General features: G+C 35.5%; 1 protein-coding gene across 1 annotated transcript in view; it reads left to right on the plus strand.

Moving 5' to 3' along the window:
• Positions 1-56: 56 nt before the first annotated feature.
• kcnc3b (potassium voltage-gated channel, Shaw-related subfamily, member 3b) overlaps positions 57-15,728 on the plus strand; it is a 50,447-nt gene continuing 34,775 nt past the window's right edge. Inside the window, exon 1 of the mRNA XM_073831128.1 lies at positions 57-674. Coding sequence (XP_073687229.1) covers positions 57-674 — 618 coding nt within the window. The remainder of the gene's footprint in view (positions 675-15,728) is intronic.

A 15,728-nucleotide genomic window follows, 5' to 3' on the forward strand; every position in this document is an offset into this window, starting at 1 on the left:
CGCAGACCGCTCCTCTCTCCTCCCCTCTCCGTTTTTTCTCCTCCTCACCCTCCCCTATGCTCAATTCGGTGTGTGTCTCCTCATTCAAAGGGCGCAAGGGTGGGAACAAGTCGTCCAACAAAGCATGTTACAGCGCCGACATGACTTGCCCGTCGGAAAGCGAGAAAATCGTGATCAACTGCGGCGGCGTGAGGCACGAGACGTACCGGAGCACCCTGAAGACGCTGCCCGGGACGCGTCTGTCGTGGCTCACTGAGCCGGACGCCTTCAGCAACTTCGACTACGACCCGAAGTCCGACGAGTTCTTCTTTGACCGGCACCCGTCCGTCTTCTCGTTCATCCTCAACTACTACCGGACGGGCAAGTTGCACTGCCCCAACGACGTGTGCGGCCCGCTGTTCGAGGAAGAGCTCGCCTTCTGGGGCATTGACGAGACCGACGTGGAGGCGTGCTGCTGGATGAACTACCGGCAGCACCGGGACGCGGAGGAGGCGCTGGACAGCTTCGAGACGCCCGAGCCGGAGGTGCCGGACGACGACCTGGCGCTCGCGGGGGACGGAGACCTGAAGAGGCTTTGCCTGCAGGAGGACAACAGGAAAGTGGGCTGGTGGCGCGTGTGGCGACCGCGGATCTGGGCGCTCTTCGAGGACCCCTATTCGTCCAAATACGCGCGGGTGAGTGTTCAGCACCTCTTTACGCATGGACAGCTCCTCAGTCTAGCGCGTGGTGACAGTGGGCTGTGTTGTTGAAATCATTAACTTAAAACCTGATTTGTAAACCCAAGACATTATTCTTCTAAATACTGTTCGCATTTCGACTAGTTTGGTTGGTAACGAAAAGGTTTTAGGTTCAAACCCCAGATGCCTTTGAGTTTGAGCGTTTTTCAAATGGAACGACATTCTGACAAGGTTCTTTCAAGTTACAAATGTTCGTTCAAAGTTATTTAGTCTTTAATAACATTCTGCAACATATATACATCTAAACGTTTTCAGTACGACGTTTGTCTAATGTTTTTTAAACGACACTACATACTAATGTTTCAAAACATTTAAAGGAGTAACATTCCTGTATTGTTTAGAAAATGACAAAATAGAACGCTAATGTTTCACTTAATGTTTTGGCTAAAAATAAAAACAGAAATGTTTTCATAAGTTAAACGTTTTAAAAACAGAACATACTTTTGCTATATGGGATAATATAGGGTGATGTAGCCTCGTATTAAAATATGTGGGTTGGAAAGTTTGTAACCTAAAGTGTTTAGGTTTAAATCCCAGACTGATCCCTTGAGTTTGACCGAACTGTTTTAGAAAACCTAGACACTTTTTCAAATTGACAAATTCATAGTATATACTTACGTTAACACACTGAACTAACAGGCTATACAAGCAACGTTCTCTTAACTTTCTGGCAAGATTTTTTCAATTTACGGATGATCATTCAAAGTTATTTAATCTTTAACATTCTGAAACATGCATGCATCTAAAACGTTTTCGTGGACGTGTGTCTAATGGTTTTTAAGCGATACTACAAACTAATGTTCCAAAACATTTAAAGAATTAAGAAGTAAGATTCCCGTATTGTTTAGAAAATGACAAAATGGAACGTTAATGATTCTCTTAATGTTTTGGCTAAAAATAAAAACATTTTGAATGTTCAGAGAAATGTTTTCATAAGTTAATGTGAACGTTTTCAAAACAGAATATACTTTTGCTAAATGGATTAACATAAGGTGATGTGGCCTCATAGTAAAATATGTGGGTTGGAAAGTTTGAAACCTAAAGTTTTTAGGTTTAAATCCCAGACTGTGCCCTTGAGTTTGAACGTTCTGATTTAGAAAACCTAAACACTTTTCGAATTAACTAATCCATAGTATGCACTTACGTTAACACACTGAACTAACGGGCTATACAAGGAACGTTCTTTTAACATTCTGGCACGGTTTATTTAAGTTACGATTTTTTTTTAACTTTAATAGCTTTCTGCAACATGTATGCATTTGAAAATGTATTTATTTTTATTACTAATGGTTTTAAAGCGATATCACATACTAATGTTTCAAAACATATAAAGAATTTTCAGAGGTAACATTACCATATCGTTTAGTAAATGAGGACCCCTATTCGTCCAAATACGCGCGGGTGAGATTTCAACACCACTTTACGCATGGACAGCTCCTCAGTCTAGCTCTCCGTTAAGAGGTGACAGTGGGCTGTTTTTGAAACCATTATTTTAAAATCTGATTCGTAAACCCAAGACCCTTATTCTTCAAAATACTGTACCCATATGGACTAGTTTGGCTGGTAACGGAAAGGTTTTAGGTTCAAACCTCTGAATCATCTGAAATATGCATCTGAAACGTTTTTATTTGCAGGGTTTTAAGCAATACTACATACATATATTTTAGAACATTTCAGATAATTCCCGTATTGTTTCGGAAATGATAAAATGGAATGTTAATGTTTTACTTAATGTTTTATCTAATTAAAACCTTTTCTTCTTTTTTTATTAAAAAATGGACATTTTGAATGTTAAGAGAAATGTTTTCATAAGTTAATGTGAACGTTTTCAAAACACTTACTTTTGTTACCTGGGTTAACATAAGGTGCTGTATCCTCGAAATAAAAAATTTGGGAAAGTTTGAAACTGAAAGGTTTTGGGTTTATATCCCAGGTTGTGCCCTTGAGTTTGAACGTACTTATTTAGAAAACCTAGACACTTTTTCGAATTGACAAATACATAGTATATACTTAGGGTAATGCACTGAGGTAATAGGCTATTCAGGGAACGTTTTCATAACATTCTGGATTCTTTCAAGTTATTTGGACTTTAATAATACATCTGAATCGTTGTCAGTTGGACATTCGTCTAATGGTTTGTAACCATTACTATGTACACGTGCTAGTTTTAAAACTTTTAAACAACATTTAAAAGTCCTGAATTGTTTACAAAATGTCAAAAATGGAACGTTATTGTTTCCTTTAATGTTTTGGCTAAAGTTCGCAAACTTTTTTTTTCAAAATGTAAAAACTGGACATTTGGAATTTTTTAAAAAGTTTTCATAAGGTTAATGTGAATGTTATAAAAACATAACCTACTTTTGTTGATGTAGCCTCAAAGCAAAATATCTGGGTTGAAAAGTTTGAAACTGAAATGTTTTAGGTTTTAAATCCAGATTAAACCAGCTGAACTAACAGGGAACATTCTAATAACGTTCTGGCACAAAATGAACAAATCTTCTGTCAGTAACGTTAACCAAACATAAGTTATCACAAAAATGTTAGAATGTTTAAAATGTTTCTTGTTTCAAAACATCCATAGAACTTTAAAAAAAATAATTAACTTTTTTAAAAAATAACATCCCTGTGATGTTAAAAATTTTGCATAAACAAGAAAAAACATTTTAAAATGTAAAAAACTGGTTCAGCAAACATTCAGAAATAATGTTTTCATAACTCTATCAAAACGTTCATGCAAGGTGGTGTAGCCTTGTAGTTAAATGTCTTGATTGGAAAGGTTGACACTAAAGGTTATAGGTCAAAAATAGGTCCATAAGCATTGATCAAATATCATTTTGTCCTTGAATAAGACATCTAACCTCACGGAATTAGTGTATTGAATGAAAGCATCAACTAAATGAGTGATTAGTAAATCTGATCATTCTTATTTCCTCACAAATGGTGCTGAAAACATACCCAGTTGTGTTTAACGCACAGCTCCTTGGTTTATACCTCAGTTAAATCAACTTGCTAGTAGTTAGTAGGATGCAAGATGAATGTTAGTTGGTTGAAACCTCAGAAGGGTTGTTGAGTACACTCTTAAAAATAAAGGTGCTTTAAAAGGTTCTTCAAGCAATGCCATAGGAGAACCATTTTTGGTTCCACAAAGATCCATTCAGTCAAAGGCTCTTTTAAGAACCATCTCTTTCTTATCTTTCTATAATCTGAAGAACCTTCTTTCGCCACAAAGAACCTTTTGTGAAGCAGAAAGGTTCTTCAGATGTTTAAGGTTCTTTATGGAACCATTTAGACAAGAAAGGTTCTTCTATGGCATCGTGACGCACCTTTATTTTTAAGAGTGTATGCTCTATTCCTCTGAATATAAATCTGAGTACCTTCATAGTTTAACCTACTGTAATGTGACTCAGTCGTGGTTAATAGGTAAAAGTTTGTAGGTTCAAACACCATGAGTGTTGAACTATCACAGTGCCCTTGAGCAAAGATATGTCATTTAACAAGTCTACAGAGTAAGTGGCTTTGAATAAAAGCCTCAGATGATGACTAATGAGTAAGTAATTGTGTGTAGAAGTACTTAAAGATCTGAGCTAATAATTGAAAAGTTGAGATTGCGAGCTGTCCTTGATCGAGACGTTTAACCTGAGGTTGCAGGTCACTTCAGGCGAGTAATTAGCGCAGTAATGAGTATTTGCAGTTCATCCTTCATCCTGTTGCAGCGAGTGGATAAAGTTGCACGATTGCAGTAGTTGACCCAGTTCAAGCTGGTTAAATGAGCTCTGAAGGATGCAGTTATCAGCCTGTCAAAAAAGAAATCAGCCCTGCTAGTGGATATTCCCCCAGAATCACACATTGCGCCACCATCGAGCAAACGCCAGCCTCGTTTTTACGCGTGTAATTGCATGTTATCGTGTGCCATTACGCACAAGCCCCCTCTTAAATCCATCTGCATGCTCTTTGTTTCAGCCGTTTTAAAGTGTTGCACCTTACAGTAGCAGCCACCAAACCGTTACTGCATTTATAGCCCATAAAACCTGCTCTTATAAATCTTTTATGCTTCCGATGCCCGACGCAGCAAACGCAGACGCTTGTTTCTTAATCGCGTCCTTGGTAATTTCATTTAAATGTGGGCTTGTGGTTTTTTTTTTGTGTGTGTTCAATCTGATGTTGATAGGGAAGCTGCAGCAGACACAGGGTGCGTTTGATTGATATTGCATGAATATGATAGACTATCAGTCATATTTTTTCCCCGAGACATGGTCAAATATTTGAAAACAAATGCCTCTGTGTGGACGTATCAGATTCTGCTGAGGAAGTGACTTGAGGTTACGTTACTGGAATTTTGTTTTTGTGTATATATTGAAAATCTATGTCCATTTATTCACATTGACTAACACGCAAGTTGGTTTCTCAGCATATTTGCTGATTATCGCATGCTGTAGATTGTCTTTCATGTATTTTAGATGAAACTGAGCTGCATGGCTGTCTAATTTAACATCTTATGTCATAAAGGAGCTCTCGTCTTCCTATCTGAAACTAGATATAATGACCTTACTGTGGGAATTTTTATGAGAAGGGCTTCAAAGCAATGTCTGCGTATACATACACACAGGCGAGACATATGCACAATGGCTGTCTGCTGTGTGTTTGTGCACTTGCAGATGGATTTAGACGTGGCTGATACCTGGGGAATGCATCTCCATTGTCCAAATGTCACTGGCAGGTCAATATTTGCCACAGTTCATTCACAGTGGTGTCAGCCGGGGTTTACTGTATAGATGTTGCCTTGTGCATGCAAGCATTAACATGCATGTAGTGGCATACAGTACACACGATCAATTAGTGGTCAAACGGTGAGGGTTTTTTAAAGTCCAGTGCTGAGGGAGCAGGATGACAGATGGAGATATACTGTATAGAATCCAGTTGAATTATTAGATGCGCTTATTTTGGGCTTTATTCATAAAAATAAGGATAATACATTACTGAGTAAATTATTTAGAAATCGTTTATACATGCTGTTAATTTCATTTTTAAAGAAATTAATACTTTTGTTTATCAAGGATGCAATAAGTTGATCACAAATGGCAGTAAAAACATGTTACAAAAAAATTATATTTCAAATTAATGCTGTATTTTTAAACTTTTTTTTATTCATCAAAAAAGTCCTAAAAAATGTTTTATGGTTTTCACAAAAAAAGCAGAGCTGTTTTCAACATAAAAAAAATATGAAATGTTCATACTTAAATGATTTCTGAAGGATCAGATTATGGTCTCTTATGCTCACCAAGGCTGCATTTATTTCTTCAAAAATACAATAAAACTGTAAAAATGTGAAATAAAATTGTAATTTAAAATATCAAATTTATTTTTTTATATATTTTAAAATGTAATTTATTCCTGTGATGCAAAGCTGAATTTTCAGCATCATTACTCCAGCATATTAGAATAATTTCTGAAGGATCATGGTCTCTTATGCTCACCAAGGCTGCATTTATTTCTTTAAAAATACAATAAAAACTGTAAAAATGTGGAATATTATTGCAATTTAAAATATCAAATTTATTTTTTTATATAGTTTAATTGTAATTTATTCCTGTGATGCAAAGCTGAATTTTCAGCATCATTACTAATCATTACAGCATATTAGAATGATTTCTGAAGGATCATGTGACACTGAAGACTAAGTAATTATGCTGAAAATTCAGCTTTGCATCACAGGAATAAATTACATTTTATTATAAAAAATTTTTTTATAATAATATTTCACAATATTACTCTTTTTAGACTTCTTTCGGAGACATAAAAAAAACTTTTATACAGTAATAAACTGTAACTGAATTTTCAGTGCAACAATTTATGTAGTTTTAGTCATTTAAACAAGAACACATTTCTTGGTAAATCCTTGAAAAATCCATTCCTGCATATATTATGCTGTTTAAATTTAATTAAATGCGGCAATTTACATAACGATTTTGCCTTAATTTGCACAGAAATTCAGTCTGCTCTTGTTTCACGAATAATGCTTATATATTTTGGCATTTATCCCAAATTCTCCACAAAATATGTAAAAATAAAAATCCCAAGTGCAAACGTGCTTTCTCAAAAAGCGTTTCAGCAGTGAAACTGAGCTCTCTTTCTCTCTGGTCATGCATTAGGACACGACAGCTCTCCGTAACCTACAGTAACACTTCACTGATCTCAAATCTAGCAGGACTAGACAAGACAAAGAGACACGCTTGTTTAAAAAAAAATAAAAAGGATGGACAGAGACAGGCAGAGGTGAATGGAAGGATACTGCTGGTGTGATTTAAAGCCACTCGCTATAGATTCATAGCGCGGGTGAAGTGTGAAACATTTATGAGCCGAGCGATAATCTGCATGTTATTCACACCAACAGCAGTCCAACACACGTGAAGCTTGAACACACACACTCCTGCGTGCAACACTGCCGCAATACTGCTCTCCGGCAGCCCGAGCTGTGCACTAGAGCAGGAGATGAGCGAGAGAGGGTCAGATGTAAAGAATATGAGGGGGGAAAAAAGCGAGCTGGAGGAAGCAGAGCTGTGAGAGATTGAAGGAGATGGACATTTGAGAGGGGGAGTGGCTGGAAGTGAGAGGATGGGGGTAGAGGAATGCTTTATGGATTCATTTTAACATCTTCAATTATGACTAAAGGCTACCGGATGCCTTCCTCCCACACTTCTGTGGGCTATTGATTGATCGTTTATTGATTGCACGGGTCTTTGTCTCTCTTAAAGCATCCGATCAGCATGCACACACACACCTTACAGCTGACTGCACTGTAAAACCATTCACTGGCATGACTCCTCCGAAGGTTATTGAGAACAAATCCTCTAATGTATGCATCATAAATGACCACACAGAGATCAATACTCATCTAAGACTCATTTAGATTGATGCTTAAGAGTAATTTCAATCGTTTTCTCTTTATCTGTGTCTAGTGTTGGGAAGGTTACTTTGGAAATGTAAGGTTATAGATAAGTTACGCCATTTAAAATGTAATAAGTAGTGTAACTATTTCAATTACTTTTTTTTTTTTACTTTTACATTTGATTACTTATTGAATATTTAAAGGCAATTTTAAATGTGATGTTTATCTGCTTACCCCCAGGACATCCAAGATGTAGGTGATTTTGTTTCTTCAGTAGAACACAAACAAAGATTTTTAACTCTGTTGCAGTCTGTTAGTCATATAATGGCAGTCAATGGGCACCAAATCTTTGACAGTAAAAAAAACACACACAGACAACACCAAATTAAACCCTGCGGCTTGTGATGATACACTGAGGTGTTAAGACACAAATCGATCAGTCTGTGCAAGAAATTGAACAGTATTTATATCATTATTTACCTTTGATCTACCACAACAAAATGGTAATTACTTGTGCTTATCCTGATTCTGGCAATCAATTTAAAAACTAAAAGATTAGGTTTCTTTGTGCAAACTCATCCAGGAGTGTTTTCTCTGACTACATTGCCAGAGCACGTTGACGCGTCATGGTCAGGCTGTTGTAAACGCGCTCAATACAGTTGAATGTTGCGGTGGATCCGAGGTAAATAATGATATAAATACTGTTGAGTCTCTTGCACAGACTGATCATTTTGTGTCTGAAGACCTCAATGTGTCGTCACAAGCCGCAGCGTTTAATTTGGTTTTGTCTGTGTATGCCTTTTTTTTTTTTTTTTTACTTTTAAAGATTTGGTAACCACTGCCATTATATGACTGACAGACTGCAACGGTTTGAGTTAAAAAATCTTTGTTTGTGTTCTACAGAAGAATCAAAGTCACCTACATCTTGGATGCCCTGGGGGTAAGCAGATAAACATCAAATTTTCATTTTTGGGTGAACTATCCCTTTAATCATTTTCAAACATTTAAACTAGACAGGGTTAAACTTACCACATGATTTACTCATCCTCAAGCCATCAAGTCTTCTTACCGACGAATACAGTCGGAGTTAAAATAAAAAATGTCCTGGCTCTTTCCGAGCTTTATAATGACACTGAATGGGTGTTGAGATTTTGAAGCAAAATAAAGTGTATCCATCCAGCATAAAAAAGTACTCTACATGGCTCTGGGTGGTTAATTAAGGCCTTCTGAAATGAATCGATGTGTTTGTGTAAGAAAAATATCTTTATGAAACGTAATCTCTCGCTTCCACTAACTATGCCGTGGACATCGGCGTAGCGTAAGTTCAGGTGAGAAGTGATGGAAGCACAGAGGAGAGAGCAAAACAAAACACTGGTCACAAATTAGAAGTACGAAAAAAGGACTTGTAAAGAAAAAGCCAAGAGGAGACTTGTTTTCCTTTGCTGTAAACAAAACTTGGTTCTCACAAGATGAGCATATTGCACCAGAGCTCACCGGATGTCATACTTCATCAACTGGAGTACTTTTTATGATGAATGGATGCACTTTATTGGACTCCAAAATATCAAGTCCTTTGGATGTTTTCTTTCCACTAGTCTGAAAAAACACTTTATGAAAAACCAAAAAATTGACAGGTGCATGAAAAACTGTGTTTTTGCCTGCAGTGTCTGAATACATTTTGGTTTGACTGTATATTAATTACACTTTTTGGTAAAAATGTGTACATTGAATTGAATGCACTGGTTTACATAATGATTTGCACAAGTGATAGATCTTTTTGACATGATTTCTGTGAGCTTTGCAGTTTTATTCTCTGTTTTTGAGGGCTTTGTGTTATTAAAAGCACAGTGGATCAGTTACATTGATCCCAAAAAGTTTTTGCACACTTAAAGCCATAGTTTCCCACCATTCGCTCATCCTTATAATATTTCAAAACTGTATGACTTCCTTTCTTCTGGAGAGCAAATCATATTTTAAAAATTATCAATGGAATCCAATGTTATTTGACTTTCACTGTATGGAAAAAGCACTCTTTTCATTTCATTTTTGGTTGAAATATGCCTTTAAGACACAATTGCATGTGAGAATGCCATTGCATTAGATAGAACACCAGTGGATGAAGGAAATTGGCATTAGTGAAGCAAAAAGCTTGTGTAGCAGATGCCATTTGCTCATCTAATGCACTGACATGTAGACGCTTTAAGTGTGGCTTAAATGTCCAAATACTTTTTGGTTTCAGCTGTGATTTAGACAGGAAGAAGCTCTTGTTTCAAAAGTAACATAAAGAGCGACATGCACACAGCACTGTGAATGCAGCTCTCAGACAGAGTGTGTGAAAAAGGTATAAACAAATCACCTGACGCTTGTGGCTTGATTTCAAGTGACGTATTGCTTGGGAACGAGCAGAGATTTGCAAAGTCTTACTGGGCGCCTGTTTGTAATCTGTCTTCCAGATATAGGAGACATTTTTGGCACGCTTACAAATGCACTGTTTAATGATCTAACATACTATGGATAGGTTATGTGTACTAGTTTACATGTGCTTTTGACTGTGTATTCAGCACAGACACAGAGGTCACATCTAACAGTAATCTAGACCAGTCTCACATATATAACTAGTGTTTGGCACGGAGTCTGCTTCCATCAACAGTTCGCCAGCCGGACGGCCCCGGAACACCTCCTCCCGCCGGGCCAAGTGTATCAATGGGGTGCCCGAGTCCCATGCATAGCAGTCCTGTTAAACAAACTGCTTTGGGCAGCTTTTTGTGACATTGGTAGTTTAGTCTGGGACACTCTGTTTTGCCTACAAAATGAAGGGACATCTGAGCTCTGCTGACACATGCACACCTTTAACACAAACACACAAACAATGGCTATGTGCATCTTTGCATACTTATGCATACTCAGTATGCATACTGTACTTATGTAAGGATACTTTTGCGCAAAAGGGATAATGGCTTCTGCTGTTTTCTTCAGAAAATTAAGTCTAAAATGCTTTGAAATTTGCTATAAAATCTTTTTTTTTTTTTGCCATTACCTGTGTGTAAATCAGAATTTAGTTGATTTAGTACAATAACAGGACAATTTTGAATGGGACATGAGAGTTTAAAATGATGCATGATTTGATTTATTGTAAATAAGAAAATACAACCCTATAATTATAATAACTATAATAAGTCTGCTGTAAGTTTTGCACCAGATTTCAGACCTGGATTATAAAAACACTCAAAATTTTCATCAAACATGCATGGACAAACTTACATACACTACCGGTCAAAAGTTTGGGGTCAGTAAATTTTTCTTCTTCTTTTTTTCTTTGAAAGAAATTAAAACTTTTATTCACCAAGGGTGTGTTAAATTGATCAAAAGTGATAGTAAATACTTACATTGTTAGAAAATATTTATATTTTGAATAAATGCTTTTTATTCATCAAAGAATCCTGAAAAAATATCACAATTTCTAAATAAATACTTTGCAGGGCAACTGTTGCAACATATAATCCAATATAGATCTAATATAGATCATTCTAATAATAAATCAGTATATTATAATGATTTCTGAAGGATCATATGACACTTAAGACTGAAGTAATGGCTGATGAAAATTCAGCTTTGCATCACAGGAATAAATTAAATTTTAAAGTATATTACAATAGAAACCATTATTTTATATTGTAATAACATTTCGCAATTATACAGTTTTTTTTTTTTTTTTCTATATTTTTGATTAAATAAATGCAGCACTGATGAGCATAAGAGACTTTCTTTAAAAACATTACAACTCTTACTGACCCCAAACTTTTGACCATTGGTATAGTGTACATCAGTGCTTCATTGTTAATTCTGTCATTGCGACTTTACTGTCCTACAAAGGCCAAAAGGCATAACAGAGAAACACTTAAACAGAGAAAAGTGCCTTCAAAGTTCATTTGGATTGATTTGATGTCAATTTCCACACTCCATTTTCTCTGAATCTCTATATAGTTGAACTGTCACAGGACAGATCATAGTCTAAAAGACCCATTTCCAGTCGTAATTCGATTTTGCCATAATGCATAGATTTGGAGAGCTGTGCGTCTTCCAGAGACAAAGAAATATCTTGCAAGCCAATTGCTGCAATGTTGGTTTGCTGTATTTAATGAACACAAATGCAGAGGACAGAAGTGACAGTATGCTTGATAAGGATTTATGTCGACCCTGTTTCATAAATATGGTAGAAAAGGAGAGGAAATCATCAGGGAAGAAGGTGATTTCTAGGATCTGTCTGCAGGAATTTCAGTTGAAGTAGAAGAATGCAGAATTGCAAGTCAAATGTGATTCTGGCCCACAAAACCAGTCGTAAGGGTACTTTTTTTTTTTAGATTAATAAAAAAAACATCTGAAAGTTAAAAAAAATAAGCTTTCCATTGATATATGGTTAGGATAGGACAACTATTTGAAAATCTTGAATCTGAGGGTGCAAAAAAATCTAAATATTGCCTTTAATGTTGTCCAAATGAAGCTTAGCAATGCATATTACTAATTAAAAATTAAGTTTTGATATATTCACAGCATGAATGTTACAAAATATCTTCATGAAACATGATCGTTACTTAATATCCTAAAGATTTTTGGCATAAAAGAAGAAATTATAATTTTGACCCATACAATGTATTTTTTGTTAATGCAAATATATCCATGCTACTAAAGACTGATTTTGTGGTCCAGAGTCACAAAATCGAATGTAAGTAGAATTAAAATTGACTAATTTCCAACTAGAAAATAAATAAATGTTCAAGAAAGTTTGAATGCTGGCTGCAGCCTTATTTGAAAAGAAATTAAAGGTGTTGCATTTTTAAAGATTTAATTAAAAAGTAGTTTGTTCTTGTTTATTAAATGCAAGCAAACCTAAAATTCTGAAAGAAAAAAATTCAGCTTTGCATCAAAGGAATGAATTACAATTTAAACAGTAGATAACCAGTATTTTATTTGTTTTATTACAGTTATTTGTAATATTTTACAGTATACTGTTTTAGTTTTTGTATTTTTTGATCAAATAAATGGAGCTTTTTATGTGTGAATAAATTCATGAAATATAATACCCTTGAACTAGACAAAATAAGTTTTAAGTAAAATTACATTTTGTGTCTGTGTAAATTGCATGTTAAACTTTCAACAGGGCAATATAAACTATAAATATAAATGGTAATATTGTAAAACACTATTACAATTTAAAATACTGTTTTCTATGTGAATACCGGTATATTTTAAAACGTAATTAATTCCTGTGATCAAAGCTGAACTTTCAGCATTACTCCAGTCTTTAATGTCACATAATCCTTCAGAAATCATTCTAATACCCTGATTTGCTGCTCAAGAAACCTTTATTATTTTTATCAATGTTAAAAACAGTTGCACTGCTTTATATACATTTATTTTTAGGATTCTTTAGCGAAAAAAGTAAAAAAATAAAAATAAAAAAAGTTGTTATATTAAGTCTTTATTGTCATTTCTGATAATTTGAATGCATTCTAACTGAATAAAAATATTTAAAAGAAAACAATTAAATTAAACTGTAGAAGTATTGATAGATTTAGTATAGATTTCATCATATTTAACTTTTGTGCATCATAGTGGAAGAACACTTGATGCATTACCCATTTTGATTTTTCTCCACTGCAATTCAATAAAGTCCTCTTCTCCTATCAATGAGAAGATCTTGAATCTCTGAATCTCAGTGATTCCCCACTGAGGTCCAGAGGAGCTTCACCTGTATAGCAGCTCACAGCATCATGAGCTCAGAGACACTGGCGCCCTGATCCATGAATATTTTATTCGCAGTCTTGACATGGCTTGAAAGGATGAGCAGATGAACAGCTCTTATGTGACGGCCTTGGATCTAGCTTCTCCCAGGGGCTCTGCATTCGGGCTCCTAGTTGCTTAATTGACAAAGACAAGTATACTGTCATGTCCCTCAGCCGATTTACACAGCTGTCCCACCACATTCCTCCTGATGTCCTCGGAGGGCACCTCCATGATGAGTCCTGGTCTGAGAGTTCATAACCTATCATTTTATTTGTCTTCACATGTGTCTTCATGTACACTACTAGTCAAAAGTTTGGAAGAAGATGCGCACCAAGGCTGCTCTTATTTGATCAAAAATATAGTAAAAACTTTTCAATATTTTTAGAATTGAATACAGTAGGTTTTTATTTGAATATGTTTTAAAATGTGATTTATTCCTGTGATGCAAAGCTGAATTTTCAACATCATTACTGCAGGCTTCAGTGGCACATGATCCCATCAGAATCATTCTAATGTGCTGAAAATTCAGTTTTGCATCACAGGAATAAATTACATTTTAAATATATTAATAAAGAAACCTGTTATTTTAAATAACAAAAATATTTCACATTTTTACTGTTTTTACTGTATTTAAAAAAATAAATAAATGCAGCCTTGTTGAGCATATGAGTTTTTCAGAAGTATTAAAAAGCTTAATTATTCCAATTCTTTGACTGATAGTGTATTGGAGAATCGCTCACATGCACTAGACTGTGATTGGCGCCAGGGCTTCGAAAGATTTGACAGAAAGCGTTTCGGTTTTCCCTGACACAGGTGTGTGTGTGAGTCGATGAGTCGATTTCTTCAGTTTCATGTCTGTTCCGCAGGGAGCCTGAGCTCGGACCTGCTGGGTAATTTCATCTCAGTGATAATTGGAACTTCCTGTGGCGATGAGATCATATCCTGCTGAGCCACATCAGAGCAGCAGCATCACAGCCTGCTGTCTGGCTCAACACTCACATACAGATTCTTCCTCTCTATATGCGAGGACGTTCCATCGTTAATGCGATGTGGAATACTGGGAATGTCTAACAGGATTTCCTGTTTTTTCAGTTGTGGATTGGATGCAGGAGGTTCGTCCTTGCCGTCTTTGTTTCCAGTAAACAGTTAAACATAGTTGAGCTATAAAACGATGGCCGTGATTTAATGCTCACTAACGCTTGTCTAATTATTGACAGCAGTAATTCCATCTATCTCTGAGGAGCCGTTTTATTCTCAGCCTTATTAGTTGGCCATAAATATTTGATCCTAATAATCCTGAATGTTTTTGTACTATTGCATGGTAGTTTTTAAATACGTTTTATTCAGCAAGGATGCATTAAATTGATCAAAAGTGACAATTAAGATATTTATAATCTTGCAAGAGGTTTCTATTACAAATAAACATCACAGTTTCAATAGCAAAAAGAAGCAGCACAACTGCATTCAATATTGATAGTAATCAGAAATGTTTCTTGAGCAGCAAATCAGCATATTAGAATGATTTCTGTAGGATCATGTGACACTGAAGACTGGAGTAATGATGCTGAAAATTCAGCTTTGATCACAGGAATAAATTACATTTTAAAATATATTTAAATAGAAAATTGCTATTTTAAATTGCAATAATATTTCACTGTTTTACTGTACTTTTAAGTAAAGTAAATGCAGGTTTTCCATCATTTTTGTGTATTTGAACCCTTTATGATCCATCTTTTCACACTGAGGACAACTGAGGGACTCATATGCAACTATTACAGATGGTTCAAACGCTCACTGATGCTCTAGAATGAAAAACCATGCATTAAGAGCCAGGGGGTGAAAACCTTTGAACAGAATGTGTACATTTTTCTTATTTTGCCTAAATATCATATTTTTTCATTTAGTACTGTCCTTCAGCGGCTACAGAAGATACTTGCATGTTTCCCAGAAGACAAAATAAGTTAATCTTTAAATTCACCCCTCTGTGGCATTGTTGGAAAGGGTTTAAATACAAAAAAATTTAAAAAAAAATTGTGTGACCTGAAAGATTTTTCTGAAGAACAGCAGGTAGTTTAACTGTTCAGGACAAACAAGAGACTCACAACTATCAACTATCACTATCACTAAACAAAAAAAAAAAAAAAACAGCTGTGGATCATTCAGGTAACAACACAGTATTAAGAATCAAAAGGATGTAAACTTTTGAACAGTGTCATTTTTATAAATTCAACTATTATTTTCTCTTGTGGACTATAGGTAAACATCTTGTATGTGAAATATCTTATTCAGGTCAGTACTAAATAAACAATAACGTGCATTTT

This window comes from Garra rufa, chromosome 24, assembly GCF_049309525.1.
Source record: "Garra rufa chromosome 24, GarRuf1.0, whole genome shotgun sequence".
NCBI lineage: Eukaryota > Metazoa > Chordata > Actinopteri > Cypriniformes > Cyprinidae > Garra > Garra rufa.